The sequence below is a fragment of the Haematobia irritans genome, chromosome 1 (assembly GCF_050003625.1).
Source record: "Haematobia irritans isolate KBUSLIRL chromosome 1, ASM5000362v1, whole genome shotgun sequence".
NCBI lineage: Eukaryota > Metazoa > Arthropoda > Insecta > Diptera > Muscidae > Haematobia > Haematobia irritans.
The window spans coordinates 45,530,151-45,553,242 of NC_134397.1; the positions used below are offsets into that span (position 1 = coordinate 45,530,151).

Here is a 23,092-nt window from a genome sequence, read left to right on the forward strand (position 1 = left end):
TCTCCCAAACAAAGCAGTTCACTTCTCGAAGATAAATTTAAAGATTTTACCTATGAAGACGATATTAGATTCTGAATTTATAAGAACCATTTTTGTTTGCGTTTTAGAGGAATCATTAACATCTCTTGTAAATGTGCAAGAAAATGTGAAATAACGCCTTGATTTGGAATCTAGAATCTGTAGATTTTCACCCCCTTAATTTAAATGATTACGAGAAGTAAAATGTGGAAATTTTACATTTAGTTTCAAGCAATTTTCATGATCAGAGCGCCTTCTATACCCTCAAGACGTGAAATCTGTCTATATGGAGGCCTTCCCAAATGGACCGATAAAATCTCAATCCGATACACGTTTTTGTGAGTCTAAAAATACGGTATATTTACAATTTCAGGCAAATCAGATAAAAATTACGGTTTCTAGGAGTCAAATCGGGAAATCGGTCTATATGAGGTCTAGACCAAAACATTTACCGATACTCACCATTTTCGGTACATGTATTTGTGGCCCTACAATACCTATAGATTTCCAATGTTAGGCGCACCTCTATAAGGTCTTAAAATAATTTTAGATTTTAAATTTTATGCAAATTGGATAAAAACTACGGTTTCTATAAGCCCAAGAAGTAAAATCGGGAGATCAGTCTATATGGGTGCTATACCAAAATATGGACCGTTACTCACCATTTTTGACGCGCCTCTTTATGGTTCTAAAATACCTCTAGATTTCCAATTTCAGGCTAATTGGTTAGGTTAGGTGGCAGCCCGATGTATCAGGCTCACTTAGACTATTCAGTCCATTGTGATACCACTTTGGTGAACTTCTCTCTTATCACTGAGTGCTGCCCGATTCCATGTTAAGCTCAATGACAAGGGACCTCCTTTTTATAGCTGAGTCCGAACGGCGTTCCACATTGCAGTGAAACCACTTAGAGAAGCATTGAAACCCTCAGAAATGTCACCAGCATTACTGAGGTGGGATAATCCACCGCTGAAAAACTTTTTGGTGTTCGGTCGAAGCAGGAATCTAACCCTCGTTAGTGTGTATGCAGGGCGGGCATGCTAAGCATTGCACATCGGTGGCTCCCGGATAAATTGGATAAAACCTACTGAATCTAGAGGACCAAGAAGTAAAATCGGGAGATCGGTCTATATGGGGGCTATACAAAACATGGACCGATACTCATCATTTTGGCACACCTCTTTGTGGTCGTAAAATACCTCTAGATTTTCATTTTCAGGCAAATTGGATAAAACCTACTGATTCTAGAAGTCCAAAAAGTAAAATAGGGAGATCGATCTATATGGGGGCTATACCAAAATATGGACCGATACTCACAATTTTTGACACAAGACCCCAAATCTGGAGGTCGGTTTATATGGGGACTATATCAAAAACTGGGCCGGTGATATGCGAGTGTGATATACCGTATTCATTGCTATTGGAACATCTTTTATGTTATTGCCCTAAATTTGATACCATTAGAAACACAATTTTTCACAATTGCGATCCACTCGAAATTATTTCAATTCCTAAATTTAAAAAAGTTCCTAAATTTAACTAAAATCTTAAAATTTTTGAAAGACACATCATTGTATAATTATCTATAAAACAAAGAATTATCCATAATTACAAAGAATAAATGTAATAAATACACCGTGTGAGCTTAAGACCTTAGTTGTCATAGCCATTAAGCCATTTAAGTTATCAATTTCAATTGTAACTTAATAATGAATAAATAAATAAATAAACTGGGCCGATGTAGCCCATCTTCAAACTTGACCTGCCTGCAGACAAAAGACGACTTTGTGCAAAATTGCAGCACTATTGCTTCATTATTGAATAGACTGATTACAACAGATAGACAGACGGCCATTGTTATATCGTCTTAGAATTTTTCCCTGATCAAGAAGTCAATATTTCAATATGTTACAAACGGAATGACAAACTTATTATACCCCCGTCACCATTCTATGGTGGTGGGTATAAAAATGTGTACGAATTGTTGGCGATAACAAAAATATCGATAAATGTGTTATCGATCATATTAACAAGTTTATACTGCGGCCAATATCTAGGAAATGCCTCGAAAAGTTGGATACGGGCATTATTGTCCGTACACTAATAGAAACAAGTATATACGGCCACCGTGGTGCAATGCTTAGCATGCCCGCCTTGCATACACAAGGTCGTGGGTTCGATTCCTGCTTCGACCGAACACCAAAAAGTTTTTCAGCGGTGGATTATCCCACCTCAGTAATGCTGGTGACATTTCTGTGGGTTTCAAAGCTTCTCTAAGTGGTTTCAATGCAATGTGGAACGCCGTTCGGACTCGGCTATAAAAAGGAGGTCCCTTGTCATTGAGCTTAACATGGAATCGGGCAGCACTCAGTGATAAGAGAGAAGTTCACCAATGTGGTATCACAATAGACTGAATAGTCTAAGTGAGCCTGATACGTCGGGCTGCCACCTAACCTAACCATATACGGCCGTAAGTTCGGCCAGGCCGAATCTTATGTACCCTCCACCATGGATTGCGTAGAAACTTCTACGAAAGACTGTCATCCACAAATTTCAACTCACTCGGATGAAATTTGCTCCTCCAAGAGGCTCCAAAACCAAATCTGGGGATCGGTTTATATGGGGGCTATAAATAATTATGGACTGATATGGACCACTTTTGGCATGTTTGTTAAATATCATATACCACCACCACGTACCAAATTTCAACCAGATCGGATGAATTTTGCTTCTCCAAAATGGACCGGAGGTCAAATCTAGCGATCGGTTTATATGGGAGCTATATATAATTACGAACTGATAGGCACCAATTCCTGCATGGTTGTTGGATACCATATACTAACATCACGTACCAAATTTCAACCGAATGGGAAGAATTTTGCTCTTCCAAGGTGCTCCGGAGGTCAAATATGGGGATCGGTTTATACGGGGCCTATATATAATTATGGACCGATTTCGACCTACTTGTGCATGGGTGTCTGAGGGCATATATTAACATCACGTACCAAATTTCAGCTGAATCAGATGAATTTTGGTCTTCCAAGAGGCTACGGAGATCAAATCTGGTGATCAGTTTATATGGGGGCTATATATAATTATGGACCGATGTGGACCAATTTTAGCATGGTTTATAGAAACCATATACTAACACCATGTACCAAATTTCAGCCGGATCGGATGAAATTTGTTTCTCTTAGAGGCTCTGCAAGCCAAATCGGGGGATCGGTTTATATGGGGGCTATATATAATTATGGACCGATGTGGACCAATTTTTGCATGGTTTATAGAGACCATATACTAACACCATGTACCAAATTTCAGCCAGATCGGATGAAATTTGCTTCTCTTAGAGGCCTCGCAAGCCAAATTTGGGGGTCCGTTTATATGGGCGCTACATATATTAATTATGGACCGATGTGAACCAATTTCTGCATGGTTGTTAGAGGCCATATACTTACACCATGTATAAAATTTCAGACGGATTGGATGAAATTTACTTCTCTTAGAGGCCTCGCAAGCCAAATTTGGGGGTCCGTTTATTTGGGGGCTATACGTTAATATGGACCGATATGGCCCATTTGCAATACCATCCGACCTACATCAATAACAACTACTTGTGCCAAGTTTCAAGTCGATAGCTTGTTTCGTTCGGAAGTTAGCGTGATTTCAACAGACGGACGGACGGACGGACATGCTCAGATCGACTCAGAATTTCACCACGACCCAGAATATTTTATGGGGTCTTAGAGCAATATTTCGATGTATTACAAACGGAATGACCACGGTTATATACCCCCCATCCTATGGTGGAGGGTATAAAAATTACGTTCCACAGTCGTGAACGAACGTTGACAAAATGAAACGGAAACGTTCACAAAAAATCAAAACGGAATGTTCACAATTTAGCCATGAAAAGTCTTAAAATAATCGTCGTTATTATGGCAACTCTTCGGTGGTGCAATATGCTAAGGCGTACACGTATTGTGCAGAAAACACAGGTTCGAGTCACGGTAGCGGAGATTTTTTTTCTTTAAATTTTGTTTATAAATTCGTAACCATAACGTTTTCAGATCATGAACGTTGGTTGTTGATTTGACAACGCATGGTGTCATTTTATTGTTGTCAGATTGACATCTCCTATTATCCGTTTGACACCACATGTGTGTTGATTCACTTCCATGAACGAATCGTTTTGAAATGAGCACGCCGTGCATGATTTTTTCCATGAGTGTATAAAGGGTGATACGGTCAAAATTTGGTCAAGGGAAAACGCGTAAATCGGTGAAATCGTTTATTTAAAAAATCAAATTAAATTTCTTTTTCAAGTTCAATTAGTACAAAATTCAGGAAAAATATTCAGTTAGGCTTTCGCTTTTCCAAATCCTCACGCTTGACACCTGCCATCAGATTTTGTACAGCACCTTGTCCACTTTCTTCGCCGCAGAAAGCCAGTTTGCCTTGAACTGCTGCTCGTCCTTAGCAGTTTTTTGGTCTTCTTTAGGTTCCGCTTGACAATAGCCCAGTATTTCTCGATTGGGCGGAGCTCTGGCGTGTTGGGAGGGTTCTTGTCCTTGGGAACCACTTGCACGTTGTTGGCGGCGTACCACTCCATGGCCTTTTTACCGTAATGGCAAGATGCCAAATCCGGCCAAAACAGTACGGAACAACCGTGTTTCTCCAGGAAAGGCAGCAGACGTTTATTCAAAAACTCTTTCACGTAAATTTCATGGTTGACAGTCCCGGAAGCTATGAAAATGTTGCTTTTCAAGCCACAGGTACAGATGGCTTGCCAAACCAGATATTTCTTTGCGAACTTTGACAGTTTTATGTGCTTGAAAATATCTGTTACCTTTCCCCTTCCTTTTGCCGTATAAAACTCCTATCCCGGATGCTGCTTGTAGTCGGCTTTGACGTAGGTTTCGTCGTCCATTACCACGCAGTCAAACTTCGTCAGCATCGTCGTGTACAGCCTCCGGGATCGCGCTTTGGCCGTCGTATTTTGTTTATCATCGCGATTTGGAGTCACTACCTTCTTGTAAGTCGATAGTCCGGCTCGTTTTTTGGCTCGATGCACGGTTGTAGACGATACATCCAGCTTATTTGCAGCATCTCGGAGAGAGAGGTTAGGGTTTCGCTTGAAACTACCGGCAACTCTCTTTGTCGTCTCAGCGGCTTCCGGTTTTCGATTTCCCCCCGATCCAGACTTCCTGGCTGTCGACAAACGTTCCCCAAACACTTTAATTACATTTGTAACGGTCGATTTGGCAACTTTTAGCGATTTTGCCAGCTTTGCGTGCGAGTAGCTCGGATTTTCGCGATGCGCGAGCAAAATTTTGATACGCTGCTCTTCTTGCTTGGACGGCATTTTGAGAACTGAAGAGTGAATTCCAAAATCAAAATAGGAGCAACATTCTACACACACACCTTCAAAATGAGGAGTGTTCAGGTTTTTTAAATGCAAAATTGAAAGAAATACGTCAAGTTTATATTGACCAAATTTTGACCGTATCTCCCTTTAAATTTATATTATGAACGACGCATTATTGATAAGAGAGTAGTTCACCAATGCGCTATCACAATGGACTGAAAAATAGTTTAAGTGGGCCAGGAATATCTGGCTGCTACTGCACCAAACCTAACCTAGCATTGAACTTGTCTAAAGCCTTAATCGTGATAACCAATGCCATACTTTTAGGAGATATTAAAAACACCTCCTTCCCTACGAAAATGTATCCAGGAATCTCATGAAATTGTCTCTGGATAGCGATTTATATGGCGACTGCTATTTACATATGTACTTATATGGTAAATTTTTCCCTATCCCTATCTCTCATGTAAATTTTTATTCCATACATTTAGTTGTTATTTCTCTATACAATAGTTGTCTTTATTTTGTTGACCATTTTCTTCTATTTCTTGTTTTTGCTTCCGAAAAAGGTAAAATTTTAACTTGACACGAGACAGTCATTTGGAACGCCTCTTCAAATTTAAGTTTTGAACATTGCCATTTTGATGTTTGCTTCTGACATTTTACATGGTTACATCATTTGCCATTTCATACCATAGCAAAAGAGCAAACAACAAAAACATCATCTATGAAAATCGTTAGACCAACCAATCATCATTGTGTGTCATATTTTAAGAAGGGGTTCGTTTGGATTTTTTTTCCTGATGGTTTTTAAGAGAAACCCAAAAAGTAAAAACTAAATTTTCTATTTTTTTATACCCACCACCATAGGATGGGGGGTATATTAACTTTGTCATTCCGTTTGTAACACATCGAAATATTGCTCTAAGACCCCATAAAGTATATATATTCTGGGTCGTGGTGAAATTCTGAGTCGATCTGAGCATGTCCGTCCGTCCGTCCGTCCGTCCGTCCGTCCGTCTGTTGAAATCACGCTAACTTCCGAACGAAACAAGCTATCGACTTGAAACTTGGCACAAGTAATTGTTATTGATGTAGGTCGGATGGTATTGCAAATGGGCCATATCGGTCCACTTTTACGTATAGCCCCCATATAAACGGACCCCAAAATTTGGCTTGCGAGGCCTCTAAGAGAAGCAAATTTCATCCGATCCGGCTGAAATTTGGTACGTGGTGTTAGTATATGGTCTCTAACAACCATGCAAAAATTGGTCCACATCGGTCCATAATTATATATAGCCCCCATATAAACCGATCCCCTGATTTGGCTTGCGAGGCCCCTAAGAGAAGCAAATTTCATCCGATCCGGCTGAAATTTGGTACATTGTGTCAGTATATGGTCTCTAACAACCATGCAAAAATTGGTACACATCGGTCCATAATTATATATAGCCCCCATATAAACCGCACTGAAAAAACAGTGAACCCACCAGGAAGAAAACTTTCGGTTAATTTTAGAAAATTTTTAATATTTGTAGAAAATTTTAACTAAACAGTATTACAAACGTTGGCATCACGCCGATGTCATAAAAATAAGTAAATATTTTTCGACAAATTCAAGAAAATTTATTAGACATAACTAAGTTTTTTCACTTGTTAAAGAAAATTTTGTAGTTGGAAGGAAAAACTTGGAGTTCAAAATTGCAAGAAAGTCTTTAGTGACATACGAAGTTCATGATGGACGCATTTTTGGTAAAATTTACAAATATAAAGAAAATCTGAACTATTTTGTGGAAGACACGAATTTAGTTAATCTTTATGCTTCATTTGAGTATATTTTTTTCCACGGGTTTAGTTAATTTAACTAACGTACACAAAAAATTATTAGAGTAAAAGAAACTTTCTCCAAACATAATAATTCCATGAACTAAAATAAAGTTAAATTGGCTTTAGTGAAATAGAGAGTTCACTTTTTTTTGAGTGCGATACCCCGATTTTGCTTGCGAGGCCTCTAAGAGAAGCAAATTTCATCCGATCCGGCTGAAATTTGGTACGTGATGTTAGTATATGGTCTCTAACAACCACGCAAAAATTGGTCCACATCGGTTCATAATTATATATAGCCCCCATATAAACCGATCACCAGATTTGACCTCCGGAACCTCTTGGAAGACCAAAATTCATCTGATTCAGTTGAAATTTGGTACGTGGTGTTAATATATGGCCTCAAACTCCCATGCAAAAATTGGCCGATATCGGTCCATAATTATATATAGGCCCCATATAAACCGATCCCCAGATTTGACCTCCAGAGCCCCTTGGAAGAGCAAAATTCTTCCCATTCGGTTGGAATTTGGTACGTGATGTTAGTATATGGTATCCAACAACCATGCAGGAATTGGTTCCTATCAGTCCATAATTATATATAGCTCCCATATAAACCGATCCCCAGATTTGACCTCCGGTGCCTTTTGGAGAAGCAAAATTCATCCGATCTGCTTGAAATTTGGTACGTGGTGGTAGTATATGATATTTAACAACCATGCCAAAAGTGGTCCATATCAGTCCACAATCCTATAATCCGAGTGAGTTGAAATTTGGTACATTGTGCTAATATATGGTCGTTAACAACCATGCTTAACTAGGTCCATATCGGTCTATAGTTATATATGACCCTCAGATAAATCGATCCCCAATCACACAAAAACTGGTCCATATCAAGTTCATAATTGTATATAGCCCCCATATAAGCGACCCCCATATTTCAATTCTGGCTCTCTACGTACAAAAAGTCCATATCGATTCGTAATTATTTGTAGACTTAACTATACATAACTTTTTTGTCTAATATATACCACGTATGGACTAAATCACAATTTAGAAAACGATGTTAAGAAGTTTTAAAATACCACAACCCAAGTAATTCGATTGTGGATGAAGTTTCTACGCAATCCATGGTGGTGGGTACATAAGATTCGGCCTGGCCGAACTTGCGGCCGTACATACTTGTTTTTTATTTCGTCCGACCTTATTTGGTGGTCTTTGAAGTCATTACAGCCTACGAGTTTTCGTTCTTCTTCGTTGTTATCTAATTGTATACTTCTCTCTTTTCATTGAAATTTTAAAATAAGTTGTTTTTTTTCGGTTTTACGAATTTGACATTTGATTTACAAATGTCAGATACTGACAAGTGAATAAGATTGTTTCTGGCATCATTCGTTTATTTGAAGTATTGGTTTAAATGAATATTCATGCATTCACTCATAAATTGTGTTATTAATGACATACAGATGGTTGCCGAAAATATGGTGCCAGCGTGGTACAATAGTGAGCATGCACGTCATACATACTAAGGGTCTTGGGTCAATTCCAGTTTTGGCTGTAATGCTAAAGAGATATTTTTGAACAATGTTTTTCTTTCTTGTCCCAAAATCAAGTCGCTTTCGTCACCAAAAATGACCACTATACACCACAAATCCCTAATCAAATTTGTACTACTTTCTAAGTAAAAACTAGACAAAATTTGTACGGATTAAAATATGGTATACAAAACAAGTATAAACGGCCGTAAGTTCGGCCAGACCGAATTTTATGTACCCTCCACCATGGATTGCATAGAAACTTGTACTAAAGACTGTCATTCACAACCGAATTACTTGGGTTGCGGTAACACTTGCCGATGGCAAGGTATCTTAAAACTTCTTAACACCGTCTTCTCAATTGTAAGTTAGTCCATATATTAAACAAAACAAGTATATAAAGCAGTAAGTTCGGCCGGGCCGAATCTTAAATACCCACCACCATGAATTAAATATTATAGTTTCCTGTGAAAATTTCAGGGGGATTTGATGACAAGCAGATCACTTCAACCAGTACACTTCCCGAAGATAAATTCAAAGATTTTACCTATGAAGACTAGATCAGATTCTGGATTTAAAAGAACCATATTTGTTTGAGTTTTAGAGGAATCATAAACATCATGTGCAAGAAAACGATGATAACGCCTTGATTTAAAATCGAACATCCTAGAAATATAATCGGGAGATCGGTCTATATGGGGGCTATACCAAATCATGGGCCGATACTCACCATTTTTGGCAAACCTCTTTGGTCATAAAATACCTCTAGATTTCCAATTTCAGGCAAATTGGATAGAAACTAAGGTTTTATAAGCCCAAGACCCCAAATCGAGAGGTCGGTTTATATGGGGGCTATATCAAAACTTGGACCGATATAGCCCATCTTCGAACTTGACCAGCCTGCAGACAAAATACGAGTTTGTGCAAAATTTCAGCACGATTGCTTAATTATTGGAGACTGTAGCGTGATTACAACAGACAGAAAGACAGACGGACATGGCTATATCGTCTTAGAATTTCTCCCTGATCAAGAATATATATACTTTATATAGTCGGAAATCGATATTTCGATGTGTTACAAACGGAATGACAAACTTATTATACCCCCGACACCATTCTGTGGTGGTGGGTATAAAAAGGCCGATTAAATACGTATATAATTCAATGTGACAACATTTTTTATAGAAATAAAATTTTGACAAAATTTTCTATAGAAATAAAATTTTGACAAAATTTTCTATACCACTAAAATGTTGACAAACTTTTCTATAGAAATGAAATCTTGACAAAATTTTGTATAGCAATAAAATTTTGACAAAATTTTCTATATTTCAACCGGATCGGATGAATTTGGCTCCTCCAAGAGCTCCGAAGTCAAATCTAGGGATCAGTTTAAGTAGGGGTTATATATAATTAAGACCGGTATGGACCAATTTTTGCATAGTTGTTAGAGACCATATACTAACACTACGTACCAAATTTCAACCGGATCGGGTGAACTTTGCTCTCACAAGGGGCTCCGGAGGTCAAATCTGGGGATCGGTTTATATGGGGGCTACATATAATTATGGACCGACATGGACCAATTTTTGCGTAGTTGTTAGAGACCATATACTAACACCACGTACCAAATTTCAGCCGGATCGGATGAAATTTGCTTCTCTTGGAGGCTCCGCAAGCAAATATGCGGATCGGTTTATATGGGAGCTATATATAATTATAGACCGATATGGACCAATTTTTGCACGGTTGTTAGATACCATATACTAACACAATGTACCAAATTTCAACCGGATCGGATGAATTTTGCTCCTCCAGTAGGATCCGTCTGTTGAAATCACGCTAACTTCCGAACGAAACAAGCTATCGACTTGAAACTTGGCACAAGTAGTTGCTATTGATGTAGGCCGGATGGTATTGCAAATGGGCCATATCGGTCCACTTTTACGTATAGCCCCCATATAAACGGACCCCCCAATTTGGCTTGGTGATCCTCCAAGAGAAGCAAATTTCATCCGATCCGGCTGAAATTTGGTACATCGTGTAAGTATATGGTCTCTAACAACCATACAAAAATTGGTCCACATCGGTTCATAATTATATATAGCCCCCATATAAACCGATCCCCCGATTTGGCTTGCGGAGCCTCTAAGAGAAGCAACTTTCATCCGATCCGGCTGAAATTTGGTACATGGTGTTAGTATATGGTCTCTAACAACCATGGAAAAATTGGTCCACATCGGTGCATAATTATATATAGCCCCCATATAAACCGATCCCCCGATTTGGCTTGCGGAGCCTCTAGAAGAAGCAAATTTAATCCGATGCGGCTGAAATTTGGTACGTGGTGTTAGTATGTGGTCTCTAATGACCATACAAAAATTGGTCCACATCGGCCCATAAATATATATAGCCCCCATATAAACCGATCACCAGATTTGACCTCCGGAGCCTCTTGGAAGACCAAAATTCATCTGATTCAGTTGAAATTTGGTACGTGGTGTTAATATATGGCCTCAAAGACCAATGCAAAAATTGGTCGAAATCGGTCCATAATTATATATAGCCCCCATATAAACCGATCCCCAGATTTGGCCTCCGGAGCCCCTTGGAAGAGTAAAATTCAACCGATTCGGTTGAAATTTGGTACGTGATGTGAGTATATGGTATCCAACAACCATGCAGGAATTGGTTAATATCAGTCCATAATTATGTGTAGCTTCCATATAAACCGAAGCCCAGATTTGACCTCCGGTGCCTCTTGGAGAAGCAAAATTCATCCGATCTGGTTTAAATTTAGTACGTGGTGGTAGTATATGATATTTAATAACCATGCCAAAAGTGGTTCATATCAGTCCATGATCGTATGTAGCCCCCATATCAACCCATCCCGAGATTTGGTTTTGGAGCCTCTTGGAGGAGCAAATTTCATCCGAGTCAGTTAAAATTTGGTGCATTGTGCCAGTATATGACCGTTAGGTCCATATCGGTCTATAGTTATATATAGACTTCAGAAAAATCGATCCGCAATCACACAAAAATTGGTCCATATCAAGTTCATAATTTTATATAGCCCCCATATAAGCGACCCCCATATTTCAATTCTGGCTCTCTACGTACCGTTCAAAAGTCCATATCGATTCGTAATTATTTGTAGATGTACCTATACATACCTTTTTTGTCTAATATATACCACGTATGGACTAACTCACAATTTAGAAAACAAAACGAAGTTTGAAGATAAGACAACCCAAGTAATTCCATTGTGGATGACAGTCTTTCGTAGAAGTTTCTACGCAATCCGTGGTGGAGGGTACATAAGATTCGGCCTAGCTGAACTTACGGCCGTATATTATTGTTTTATTTTCATGTCAAGAGAACGTTCTTGACATCAAAAATGTTTTTTGTTTTTACATTAAAACAATGTACCTTAGTTACATATACGGAGAACCGATATTGCGTATTGACAATATTTTTTTTCAGTGATTTTCCTGGCCAGCATCCGAAAACTTGTCATTAAGCCAAGTAAAGTGTTTCTTCAAAGTTTTTTGGCTCTTTAAAGAATTATTGCTACGTTGACCTTAGATGAAATAAATTTTCTTACATGTTAAAATGCCCATTTCTAAATCATATTACTTAACTAAGGACAAAACAACTTCATTAAAAAGTTTATTGACTTTTGGAAAAGGGAAAAATCTTCATATCAGAGAAATGGGTCTGCGTTGGTAAGCAAGGTAATCGGCATTCGTATTTAAAGGACATGAAATCTTTGGCCTCACGACAATATTTTTGTTGGTGTAGTTACATTATCCCTATGATAAAAGATTTTTCATTTTCATTCAACATTTGAAGTCAATACCAAAGGCCTTCGATATTAGCTCAGACGACAATACAGTCCGTACGTGCTGATGTTTTCTGATATTTTATTGCAACCGATTTTTGGTGTAGGGTATTTCACTTTCAACCCGATCGAACTGACGGCCCTATACACTTGTTTAATGTGTTTTTAAGGTTGACATTTCAAAAAAAAACATGAACAAATTTTTTTAAAAAATTTAAAATATTTTAAATCCATTAACATCATAGAAATGCCAGATATATATGAAGAAGCTCTAACTACAAGAAAAATATCAAAAGGAAGCGGAACCAAAGGAAATGAAACCTCTGTAATAGGGACATCACAAGGCGATTGCAGTAATATTTCTCAACAAACTTTGTCCATACAAAATCTGGAATTTCCTCAAAGCCCTGAAATACGACCATACCGAGTTAGATGTCAAACGAATTTAATACAACGATCGGATTCAAAATCTACACCAAGTTCAAAACATAGAGGCTATGATTTTAGCAGTTCCACCAATTCGGATTTTGATAAAAGCATTTTTGTGGTCCCTGAAAAATTTCGCACCACATGCATGCCAACAACAGAAGCGAGTACAACAGATAGTAGCCTGCCCATCTCCTCCAAATCACCCACACATAAAACCCCAAGTCAAGATTCAGTTGATACATCCAAAAGACTGATGGACACCCATCATAGCATTTCGGAAAAACCTAAAAAATTTAATGGTCCTGAATGGCGCAAAGCTTGTGATGAAAGTTTTGTTCCTGGTGTTCCACGAAAGTTCATAGGCACTTGCCCTCCAAATATTGAGCAAATAGCAAGAATGTCCAAAACAAGACAGAAATTCTTTCTAACACAAGATCCTCGCAAAACTCAATGCCTTGTGAATCCCGGGTTATTACATTCCAAAAAATTGTCCCAAGAAAAAGAATTTAATGCTCTTACCAATATGGTGAAATATGCCCAAAATACTGTGGACAGCACTGAAGATATGGAAAAACGATCCGAAGAATCTGTTATTTGTGAAGTTATTGATTTGGAAAATCCATTACAATTGGATTTTCAAGGTATGGATTATAAAAATACCTATCAGTTGGATGAACAGGATTTACAAAATCAAAGAAATTATCGTCGAGTGGAACGTTATATGGAAAGACGAAGGGTTAAGGCTGAAACTAAGGTCAATGTCGAAGAGGAGTTACATCAGGAGCGAATAAGGGTAAGAAAATGGGATCTTGTTAATCTGCCAACAAAACAGCTCCACTATAAGAAATAGGCCACAATGGTTTTTCCCGCCATTTATTCAAAGCGAGGTTAGGTTAGGTCTGTTCATTTTAGAAATGCTTGGTCTTCAGTTTAAGCTCACGTCCTTGGTATATAGCAGACTTACCCCTACCCCATTGGCGATTCAAACGGGAGGCTCTGCATATGATATCTCCTTAATAAATCACATCCACCGTGGTACAATGAGTATGCCCACCTTGCATACAAAAGGTCGTAGTTTTAATCTCATTTTCGACCGAACACCAAAAAGTGTTTCTGCAGTGGTTTAATTCCTCTAAGTAATGCTAGTGATATTTCTGAGTACTGAAAGATTGTCCAAGTGATATCAACGCAACGTGAAACACCGTTCCCAATCGGCTATAAGAAGGAGGTTCCTTGTCAGTGATGTTAAAATAGATTCGGGCAGCACTCGTTGATAAGGGAATGTTCTCCACTTGTGGTATCACAATGGACTACCTACGTTGATGGTCCCACAGGTACTTTGCCTTCAAAAAAATAACCACAAACGTTTGGGAAGCTTGTACCAGGTCCTTGCTTGACCTTTTTAATCTGACAGAAAAATACGTTTTTGATTGTACGATGATGGTCCCACAGGTACTTTACCTGCAATCAAGTATATACGGCCGTAAGTTCGGCCAGGCCGAATCTTATGTACCCTCCACCATGGATTGCCTAGAAACTTCTTCTAAAGACGGTCATCCATAATTAATATACTTGGGTTGCGGCCGATGGCAAGGCATCTTAAAACTTCTTAACATCATCTTCTAAATTGTAAGTTAGTCCATGCGGGATATATAGTAGACAAAAGAAAGGTAGATTAAATACATATATATTCAGTTCTTGAACGGTATATATAGGGAAAAAATAATTACTAACCGATATGAACTTGTGTGCGGTAATTATAGAGTCAGAATTGAAATATGGTGGTCGGGAGCCACCGTAATGCAATGGTTAGCATGCCCTGCTTCGACCGAACACCAAAAAGTTTTTCAGCGGTGGATTATCCCATCTCAGTAATGCTGGTGACATTTCTGAGGGTTTCAAAGCTTCTCTAAGTGGTTTCACTGCAATGTGGAACGCCGTTCGGACTCGGCTATAAAAAGGAGGTCCCTTGTCATTGAGCTTAACATGGAATCGGGCAGCACTCAGTGATAAGAGAGAAGTTCACCAATGTGGTATCACAATGGCCTGAATAGTCTAAGTGAGCCTGATACATCGGGCTGCCACCTAACCTAACCTATGGTGCTCGCTTTATATGGGGGCTATATACAATTATGAACACGAGTCTACCAAGAATGACAGATTTTTTACTGTTTGGTAGATTAGTAGAATTCTTGATGTTTTGGTAGATTTTGCAAAATATTCCTCTCCAACAATGACATGCTTCATAAATTTTCTATAGAAATGACAAAATTTTGTATAGAAATTATAGTTTGATAAAATATCGTAAAAAAATAAAATTTTGACAAAATTTTCTATAGAAATAAAATTTTGAAAAAAAATCTATTGAAATATAAAATTGTGACAAAATTTTCTATGGCAATAAAATTTTGGTAGATTATTTTTCGTTCGAGTGGCAATCGTGATTTTTCTGTGATTGGGGATCGGTTTATTTGGGGGCTATATATAATATAGATCGATACGGGCCAATTTTGGCATGGTTGTTATCGGGCATATAGTAGTGAAATATACCAATTTTCAACCGGATCCGATGAATTTTGGTCCTTCAAGAGGCTCCGGAGGTCAAATCTGGTGATCGGTTTATATGGACGCTATATATAATTATGAACCGATATGGACCAATTTTTGCATGGTTGTTAGAGACCATATACTAACACCATGTACTAAATTTCAGCCGGATCGGATGAAATTTGCTTTTCTTAGATGCTCCGCAAGCCAATTCTACGGATCGGTTTATATGGGGGCTATATATAATTATGGACCGATGTAGACCAATTTTTGCATCGTTGTTAGGAACCATATACTAACACCATGAACGAAATTTCAGCCGAATCGGATGACATTTGCTTCTCTTAGAGGCTCCGCAAGCAAAATCTGATAATCGGTTTATATGGGGGCTATATATAATTATGGACCGATGTGGACCAATTTTTGCAATCGTGATTTTTCTGTGATTGGAGATCGGTTTATTTGGGGGATATATATACTATAGATCGATACGGGCCAATTTTGAAATGGTTTATATCGGGCATATAGTAGCGAAATGTACCAATTTTCAACCAGATCCGATGAATCCATCCATCAAGAGGCTCCGGAGGTCAAATCTGGGGATCGGTTTATATGGGGGCTATATATAACTATGAACCGATATGGACCAATTTTTGCATGGTTGATAGAGACCATATACTTACACTATGTTACGTACTAAGTTTTAACCGGATCGGATGAATTTTGCTCCTCCAAAAGGCTCCGGAGGTCATATCTTGGGATCGGTTTATATATGAGCTATATACAATTATGGACCGATGTGGACCAATTTTTGCATAGTTGTTAGAGACCATATACTTACACCATGTACTAAATTCCAGCCGGATCGGATGAAATTTTCTTCGCTTAGATGCTCCGCAACCCAATTCTACGGATCGGTTTATATGGGGGCTATATATAATTATTGGCCGATGTGGACCAATTTTTGCATCGTTGTTAGGAACTATATACTAACACCATGAACCAAATTTCAGCCGGATCGGATGAAATTTGCTGCTCTTAGATGCTCCGCAAGCTAAAGCTACGGATCGGTTTATATGGGGGCTATATATAATTATGGACCGATGTGGACCAATTTTTGTATGTTTGTTAGAGACCATATACTAACACCATGTACCAAATTTCAACCGGATCGGATGAAATTTGCTTCTTTTAGAGGCTCCGCAAGGCAAATCTGGGGATCAGTTTATATGGGGGCTATATATAATTATGGACCGATGTGGACCAATTTTTGCATAGTTGTTAGAGACCATATACTTACACCATGTAATAAATTTCAGCCGGATCGGATGAAATTTTCTTCTCTTAGATGCTCCGCAAGCCAATTCTACGGATCGGTTTATATGGGGGCTATATATAATTATGGACCGATGTGGACCAATTTTTGCATCGTTGTTAGGAACTATATACTAACATGAATGAACGAAATTTCAGCCGAATCGGATGAAATTTGCTTATCTTAGAGGCTCCGCAAGCCAAATCTGGGGATGGGTTTATATGGGAGCTATATATAATTATGGACCGATATGGACCAATTCTGGTATGGTTGTTAGAAACCATATACTAACACAATGTACCAAATTTCAACCGGATCGGATGAATTTTGCTCCTCCAAGAGGCTCCGCAAATAGGCCTCATATAGGGTGATGGTCTCCTCAACAAACAGATATTTGTCCCCAGTGCAATCCAAGTGAAACCACTTAGAGAAGATTTCTGAGGGTTTCAAAGCTTCTCTAAGTGGTTTCACTGCAATGTGGAACGCCGTTCGGACTCGGCTATAAAAAGGAGGTCCCTTGTCATTGAGCTTGACATGGAATCGGGCAGCACTCAGTGATAAGAGAGAAGTTCACCAATGTGGTATCACAATGGACTGAATAGTCTAAGTGAGCTTGATACATCGGGCTGCCACATAACCTAACCTAACCTAACCTAACCTACACGGAACAAAATCGGGAAAAATGGCAGTTCGTAAGCCATAATCCATATCACCAAAGGCCTACACTGAAAAAAAAAACCGATTTCTATACACTTCTAACTATACATTTTACATTTTATTCTTCAAATATCAACAATTTCGGAAATAACATCAAATTTTAGAATCCGTTTAGATTTCTTCGGATTGACTATCTTTGGCAAAATTATGGTATTCAACGAGCCGACGGTCGGTATTATGATCGACACAGTGGTATAGTGCTAACCTTACTCCCCAAAAGTCCGTAGGTTCGTCGATTTTGGTAGAAATGAAGTGAAGAGCCTTCTTCTTAAACCATTTTTGGTTGACGCGTGCAGTATGCGAAGGTGCTGAGTACTGTTGCAATGTCCAGTGTCTGCGGTTGAGTTGTTGAACCAGAGCCCAGGACTTCAATACTATCTTTAGGACATTTTCCCAATAACATTCGTCACATATTTTGACTCAACGAACGAGCTAAAAAAATTGGGAGCGATCATAGACCGTTTCGGAGGCCCTCGACATTATCATCGGTATTATCTTGATCAATCAAAGGTGTATATTTTCTTCCTTTCCTCTTTTGCAAGCAAACACGATTCACAAACTGGATTCTCATAAAAAATTCGGTACTGTCCAGAATGCTGGAAGAGCAACGGATTGAGATTCAGCAACTTTGGTGGCCATTGTACGATAGAAATGAAACGAAGGACCTCCTTTTTAGACTAGAACAAATCTGCCAGCTGTCAGACTACCGGTTCAGAAATTATGACAATGTAGTTAGTTACAATACATAGCAGCCATACTGTCTCGCCTAGGTTAAGTTAGATTAGGTATAGTGACAGCCCTATATTGATAACATCTTTCCATTCGGGCAACTTTTCCTTGTTCTTCTTCTAATGGATAATCCATATAGGTATTACCCCCTTGCAAATCAAATCTGGGGTATAGAGATGATTCGAATTGCAAGTGCAATTCTTACCGTGACCAATCCGATTGATTGACTTTGATTTCATTCTATGCAAGCTAACTGAGAGTTTCTCAAAATTTATTTCTCCAATAATTTAAATCTTATATGTAATTTCAGATTCCCCGAGGATTTGATGTTCGTGATCGTAATACTCCCCGAACACCAACACCTCCCCCAGAACCTAATAAATTGGGTGAATTATTTCGATCAGCAGATAAGGAAATAAATCGAGAGATTATAAATAAGGAGAGTAGTAGAAGATATGAACGTTATAGATCTCTCTATCTAGCTAATAAAACACGTCAGGATCAAAAGAAAGAAAGACTCAAAAAGGAGGAGGAAATTCGTAAAGAAAATATTGGTCTTATAAAAGCAGAACAAAATTTTCAAAAAATTTCCCATAAAATGGATACAATAATTAAAAGGTCGCTGAAAGCGAATAAAGACAAGGAAAGGGATGTTTATGGAGATGCGACAAAGAAAGAGATGATGAAGGGGGAAGAAAAAAGAGAAAAATTTATACAAAAACCTAAGGAGAATTTGTCAACTTTTAATAAACCTGAAAATCAGGATCTCACTTTAAATGCTCCACAAGTTGGTAAAATTGCTAGCAAATTTAAATTAAGAGGTAATCTTGATTATTATGCTCACAAAGAGGCTTCTGGAAAGGGTCCCAATTGTATAACCCGCGACCAATGGCTACAAGAATTGGTCCCTAAAAGAGAAAAAATCAAATTGGATGTGGAAGTAGGTTTACAAAAATCCCAAAGTCCTGATGATCCCAATTTAAGGTTATTCACTCCAAAATTTGGTTATAAACCTCCAAAGCAAGACCATTCGGCAATTAGAGAATATCAGCAGAAACCTTTGGGTTGTCAATACGATAGAGTATTGAGAAAAAATCTAAAGTTACTCAAACCACATTTACGGTATTCAGTGAAAAAATTCAATTTAGTTAGCTATCGTTTTGGAAGCACAGCCAAACGGTTGGCTCAATTTAATGGTAATGTCGGCAAGGATAAAGATCTTAGAGATACCGATCAATATATAGAAAATAAACACCAAGAGGAAACTAAACGTCAGAATCAAGCCAAATTAAGACGTTTACAACTTTTGGGAATACCCTGTAGAGTAGATGGGAGAAACGAAAATCAAATAGAGAATGAAGATTTTTCATCATCTTCTACTGATTCCGAATGGGTTCCTGCAAAGGATTCCCTTGAGTTATCAGGAAAATTTGACAACCATTTGAGGGATATAATACCTTTGGTTAGACGTACCAATATGCCTGCGCCCAAATTTAGGGAACCAACATTACGACAACATCCTAAACGCCCTAGAGATTATGAGGCTTTGCGAATACCCTCAGAGGAATTCGACAAAGTTGTTGAAGATTCGACCATACCATACTTGTATAAGTTGCAATCAGACTTAATTGATCCAGCCAATGCAGGTTTGCTGCAACATCGACCCTATAACAAAATGTTGGAAGTTCGCCATCATCATGATCACTGGAATCCTATACAACAGCAAACTGTTGATGTTCATTATCAACCTCGTAAAGTAAAACCAGAGATTACCGAAGAGAAAAATATAAAGAAAGAGACGGGGAAAGAGAAAGAGAATGAAAGAGAAATATTTCAAAAAGCCCAACCCCCTTGTTCGAAATATGTTGAGAAGAATATAACCATGCCCAAATGGAATATGGATGAAATTTTAAGAAATTACAAATTTTCCTCTTATAAAAAGGCAGAAGAAAATACTGAAGCCATGCTAAAGGCCAAAGATCTTTGTAAACCTCAAGACTTTATTTTAAGTACTCGAGACCCGAAAGAACTTCAGGATCTACAATATCCAGGAAGAGAAGAATATTTGAAATTTCTAAATGAAATCAAATCATCTATTAAGGAAAGCCAGGAAAATGAAGATCCCCAGAGTCGCTTATATGGTGAAGACAAAGCCTCTCTTCTCAAGGATTTGCAGGAAGAAATCCACAGCATTGAAAGTTGTCTAACCTCCCTGAGTAGTTCACAATGTACCAACTTTACCAATGATAGTGGTAGCTATCTTCTAATGGAAGGTAAAGAGAAAATCCCATTGGATTATATACGGAAATCATTGGTTCCCTTTGAGGAATTGCATAGATCCAGATTTCGCTTCGAGCCCATAGATGTCCAAAGGGAAGAGGATAATCCTTATCGTGTCCTTCCTTTCTCTGGACAAATACATGAACAACGTAAATTATCTGCTCCCAAGGATAAATTCTATACATTCAATACCCGTCTGCGAAGTGGTTTAAGATTACGTTTGCAAGTCCCTCCTGTAAATGTGGCACAGATAAAAATAGGCCCTAAAGGTCGTAAATATAAAAATATCGTAGCCACCGATATTGATGAGAATTATGTTCAGGTCTTAAAGAATCGCTCTTCGGTGAAGATGTTCAAATACAAGACCACACGTAATTTAATCAAAGATGCCCTAAGGCTTAAATTCGAATCCATGGTGGTACAGGGTGAAATGGTTCGTTCAAAGATATATGATCGTATAAATGATGAACATTGGTCCCATATGCTTGGACTGAAAGAATTATATGAAAAACTCTTTGATAAATGGGAAAAGACGGAATATGATTCTGCAATGGCTGTTGTCTATAAGGTCAAGGATGTCTATGATGAGACAGATCGTTTGAGGAAAGATATCAAAGAAATGGAAAAGGATCAAGTCATATTGAATATGGATATTGTATTTATAGAAGGTCATTGGATTCGTTGTATAATGTTACAGAATTTCCATTATCTAATGGGCGATTTGGAATGGCGTCTACAAAATGATTGGATTCATCGTATAACCTTAAAAGAAATCACTGAAAATGTTACTCAAAATGGTCCTAGTGAAAATACTTCTTCCCTTCAAATTTCTGACTCTTCCTCCTCGGTGGACGAGATCGCTTCTATCCTCTTGGAAAATTTTGAAGAATCCATTATGAAAAGATCCAAAGTTAACATACGTCAACGTGACAAGGATGATGCTTGGGCCATTAAGACATTCTATGAAGAGATATATTTACCAAACAAACATCCCAATCTCATTGTATTTCCCAATGCCCATAGTTTCCTTCAGGGTTTGGAAAATCTTAAGACCAAAACATTTATCCTGCTTTTGGAAATGCATTTTGCATTGACCATTCATTCTGAACTTCAAGACAGATTGGAATCATTTTTGGAATGGTGTATGGAAGATTTAAAAGAGAAAAAAGAATATGTTTCACGTAAATGTGCTAAATTATATTTTATGGAAGATCGTGCTGCTTGGTTACGTAAACAATCGTTGTCGTATTTGGATAAACCTGTGGACGAATCATTCAATGATGTGGCATTTCTTAAAGATCGTGCCCTGGTGGCAGAAGCTTGGCGTCGTATTGTCCCCGCTAATATGAGAGGATCTAGTGAAGATTTATTGGCTGTGGATATGGTCGCCATGATGTCACAGGTTGTCATGGATTTGATAGGTAAGTATGCGAGGGTAACCAAAATTAGGTTGTCCTACACATTCCTTTACTTAGTCCTACTTTTCCCCAATAATTTTCAGCAAAATTCGAATCCATCCCCATGGAAGATTGTACTGCTATTGAAAATAAACTGCGAAAACGACGTAATTATCGTCGGAAACAATCCCATCATGCTTGCCACGTAGAGAAGCGTATTGAACAGGAAATGCAAAAGGTTGTGCGAAATCTCGAACCACCACCAACTCTTGAGGAGAGAAAATCGAAACGTCCTAAAAAATTACAACGACTCTATCTTAGAAAACGCACAAAAGCACCATCGATTTGTGAAAAGAAAATTTCCGAAAGAGCAAAATTTTTCTTTGAAGCTTTCCATGAGGATGGGGCTGACATTACAAAACCCAGTGAAATACGTGATAGTATAGCTCAAGTCGATGCGATACAAGAACAAATTGTTCCATTCTATTTTGATCATTTCCTTAAATTAAATGGCTACACACCGGATTATAATTTCAAAACACAAATTGAATTACGTGATGGCCCCGAATTGGATCGTTTGAAAATACGTTCAGTTATTCCGGAGATCCAGCAGCGTATGCTACAATGGGAAGCCATGAAGAAAAAGATTATGGAGGATCATATTGCTCAGAATCCGAATATGTATGTGAATGTTGTATAAGTTGTGAGGAAAAGACATCAATTATATAGGAATAGTTAAAATTTCATAGATGGTGACGCAATATTTTAATAAATATATATTCAATAAAAGAAAAAAATTAAGCACAGAGGGAATAAAGATGATTCAATTTGTAAGAGGAAAATTCCCAAATTTTTTCTCCATAAGAAGTTAGCATAAAGGGCCCAAAATTGAGTTATCTATCCCAGCCAGATCTATACTAAAGGCTGTAGAAAAGTTAATTCGCCCGAACTGAAACATGTACAGTCTAGGCGTCGTCTGACGTTTTCTTTTCAATGGTTCTATTGATCAAGTTCCTTAATCTACTTTGTCCATAAAGCTCGAGTATTAATTAATTGTCAATTAAGTTATCATGCATTTGGATGTTAATCGCC

General features: G+C 38.1%; 2 protein-coding genes across 2 annotated transcripts in view; one reads left to right on the top strand and one right to left on the bottom strand.

Moving 5' to 3' along the window:
• The window catches only part of sr (zinc finger domain-containg protein striped), a 383,455-nt gene that overhangs the window by 304,071 nt on the left and 56,292 nt on the right, over positions 1–23,092 (bottom strand). The window lies entirely within an intron of this gene.
• On the top strand, positions 13,024–22,784 carry LOC142220816 (uncharacterized). The gene is made up of 3 exons (XM_075290173.1): positions 13,024–13,808; positions 18,634–22,024; positions 22,105–22,784. Exons 1-3 carry the CDS (start codon positions 13,161–13,163, stop codon positions 22,698–22,700), a joined length of 4,635 nt encoding a protein of 1,544 aa, XP_075146288.1. The 5' UTR covers positions 13,024–13,160; the 3' UTR covers positions 22,701–22,784.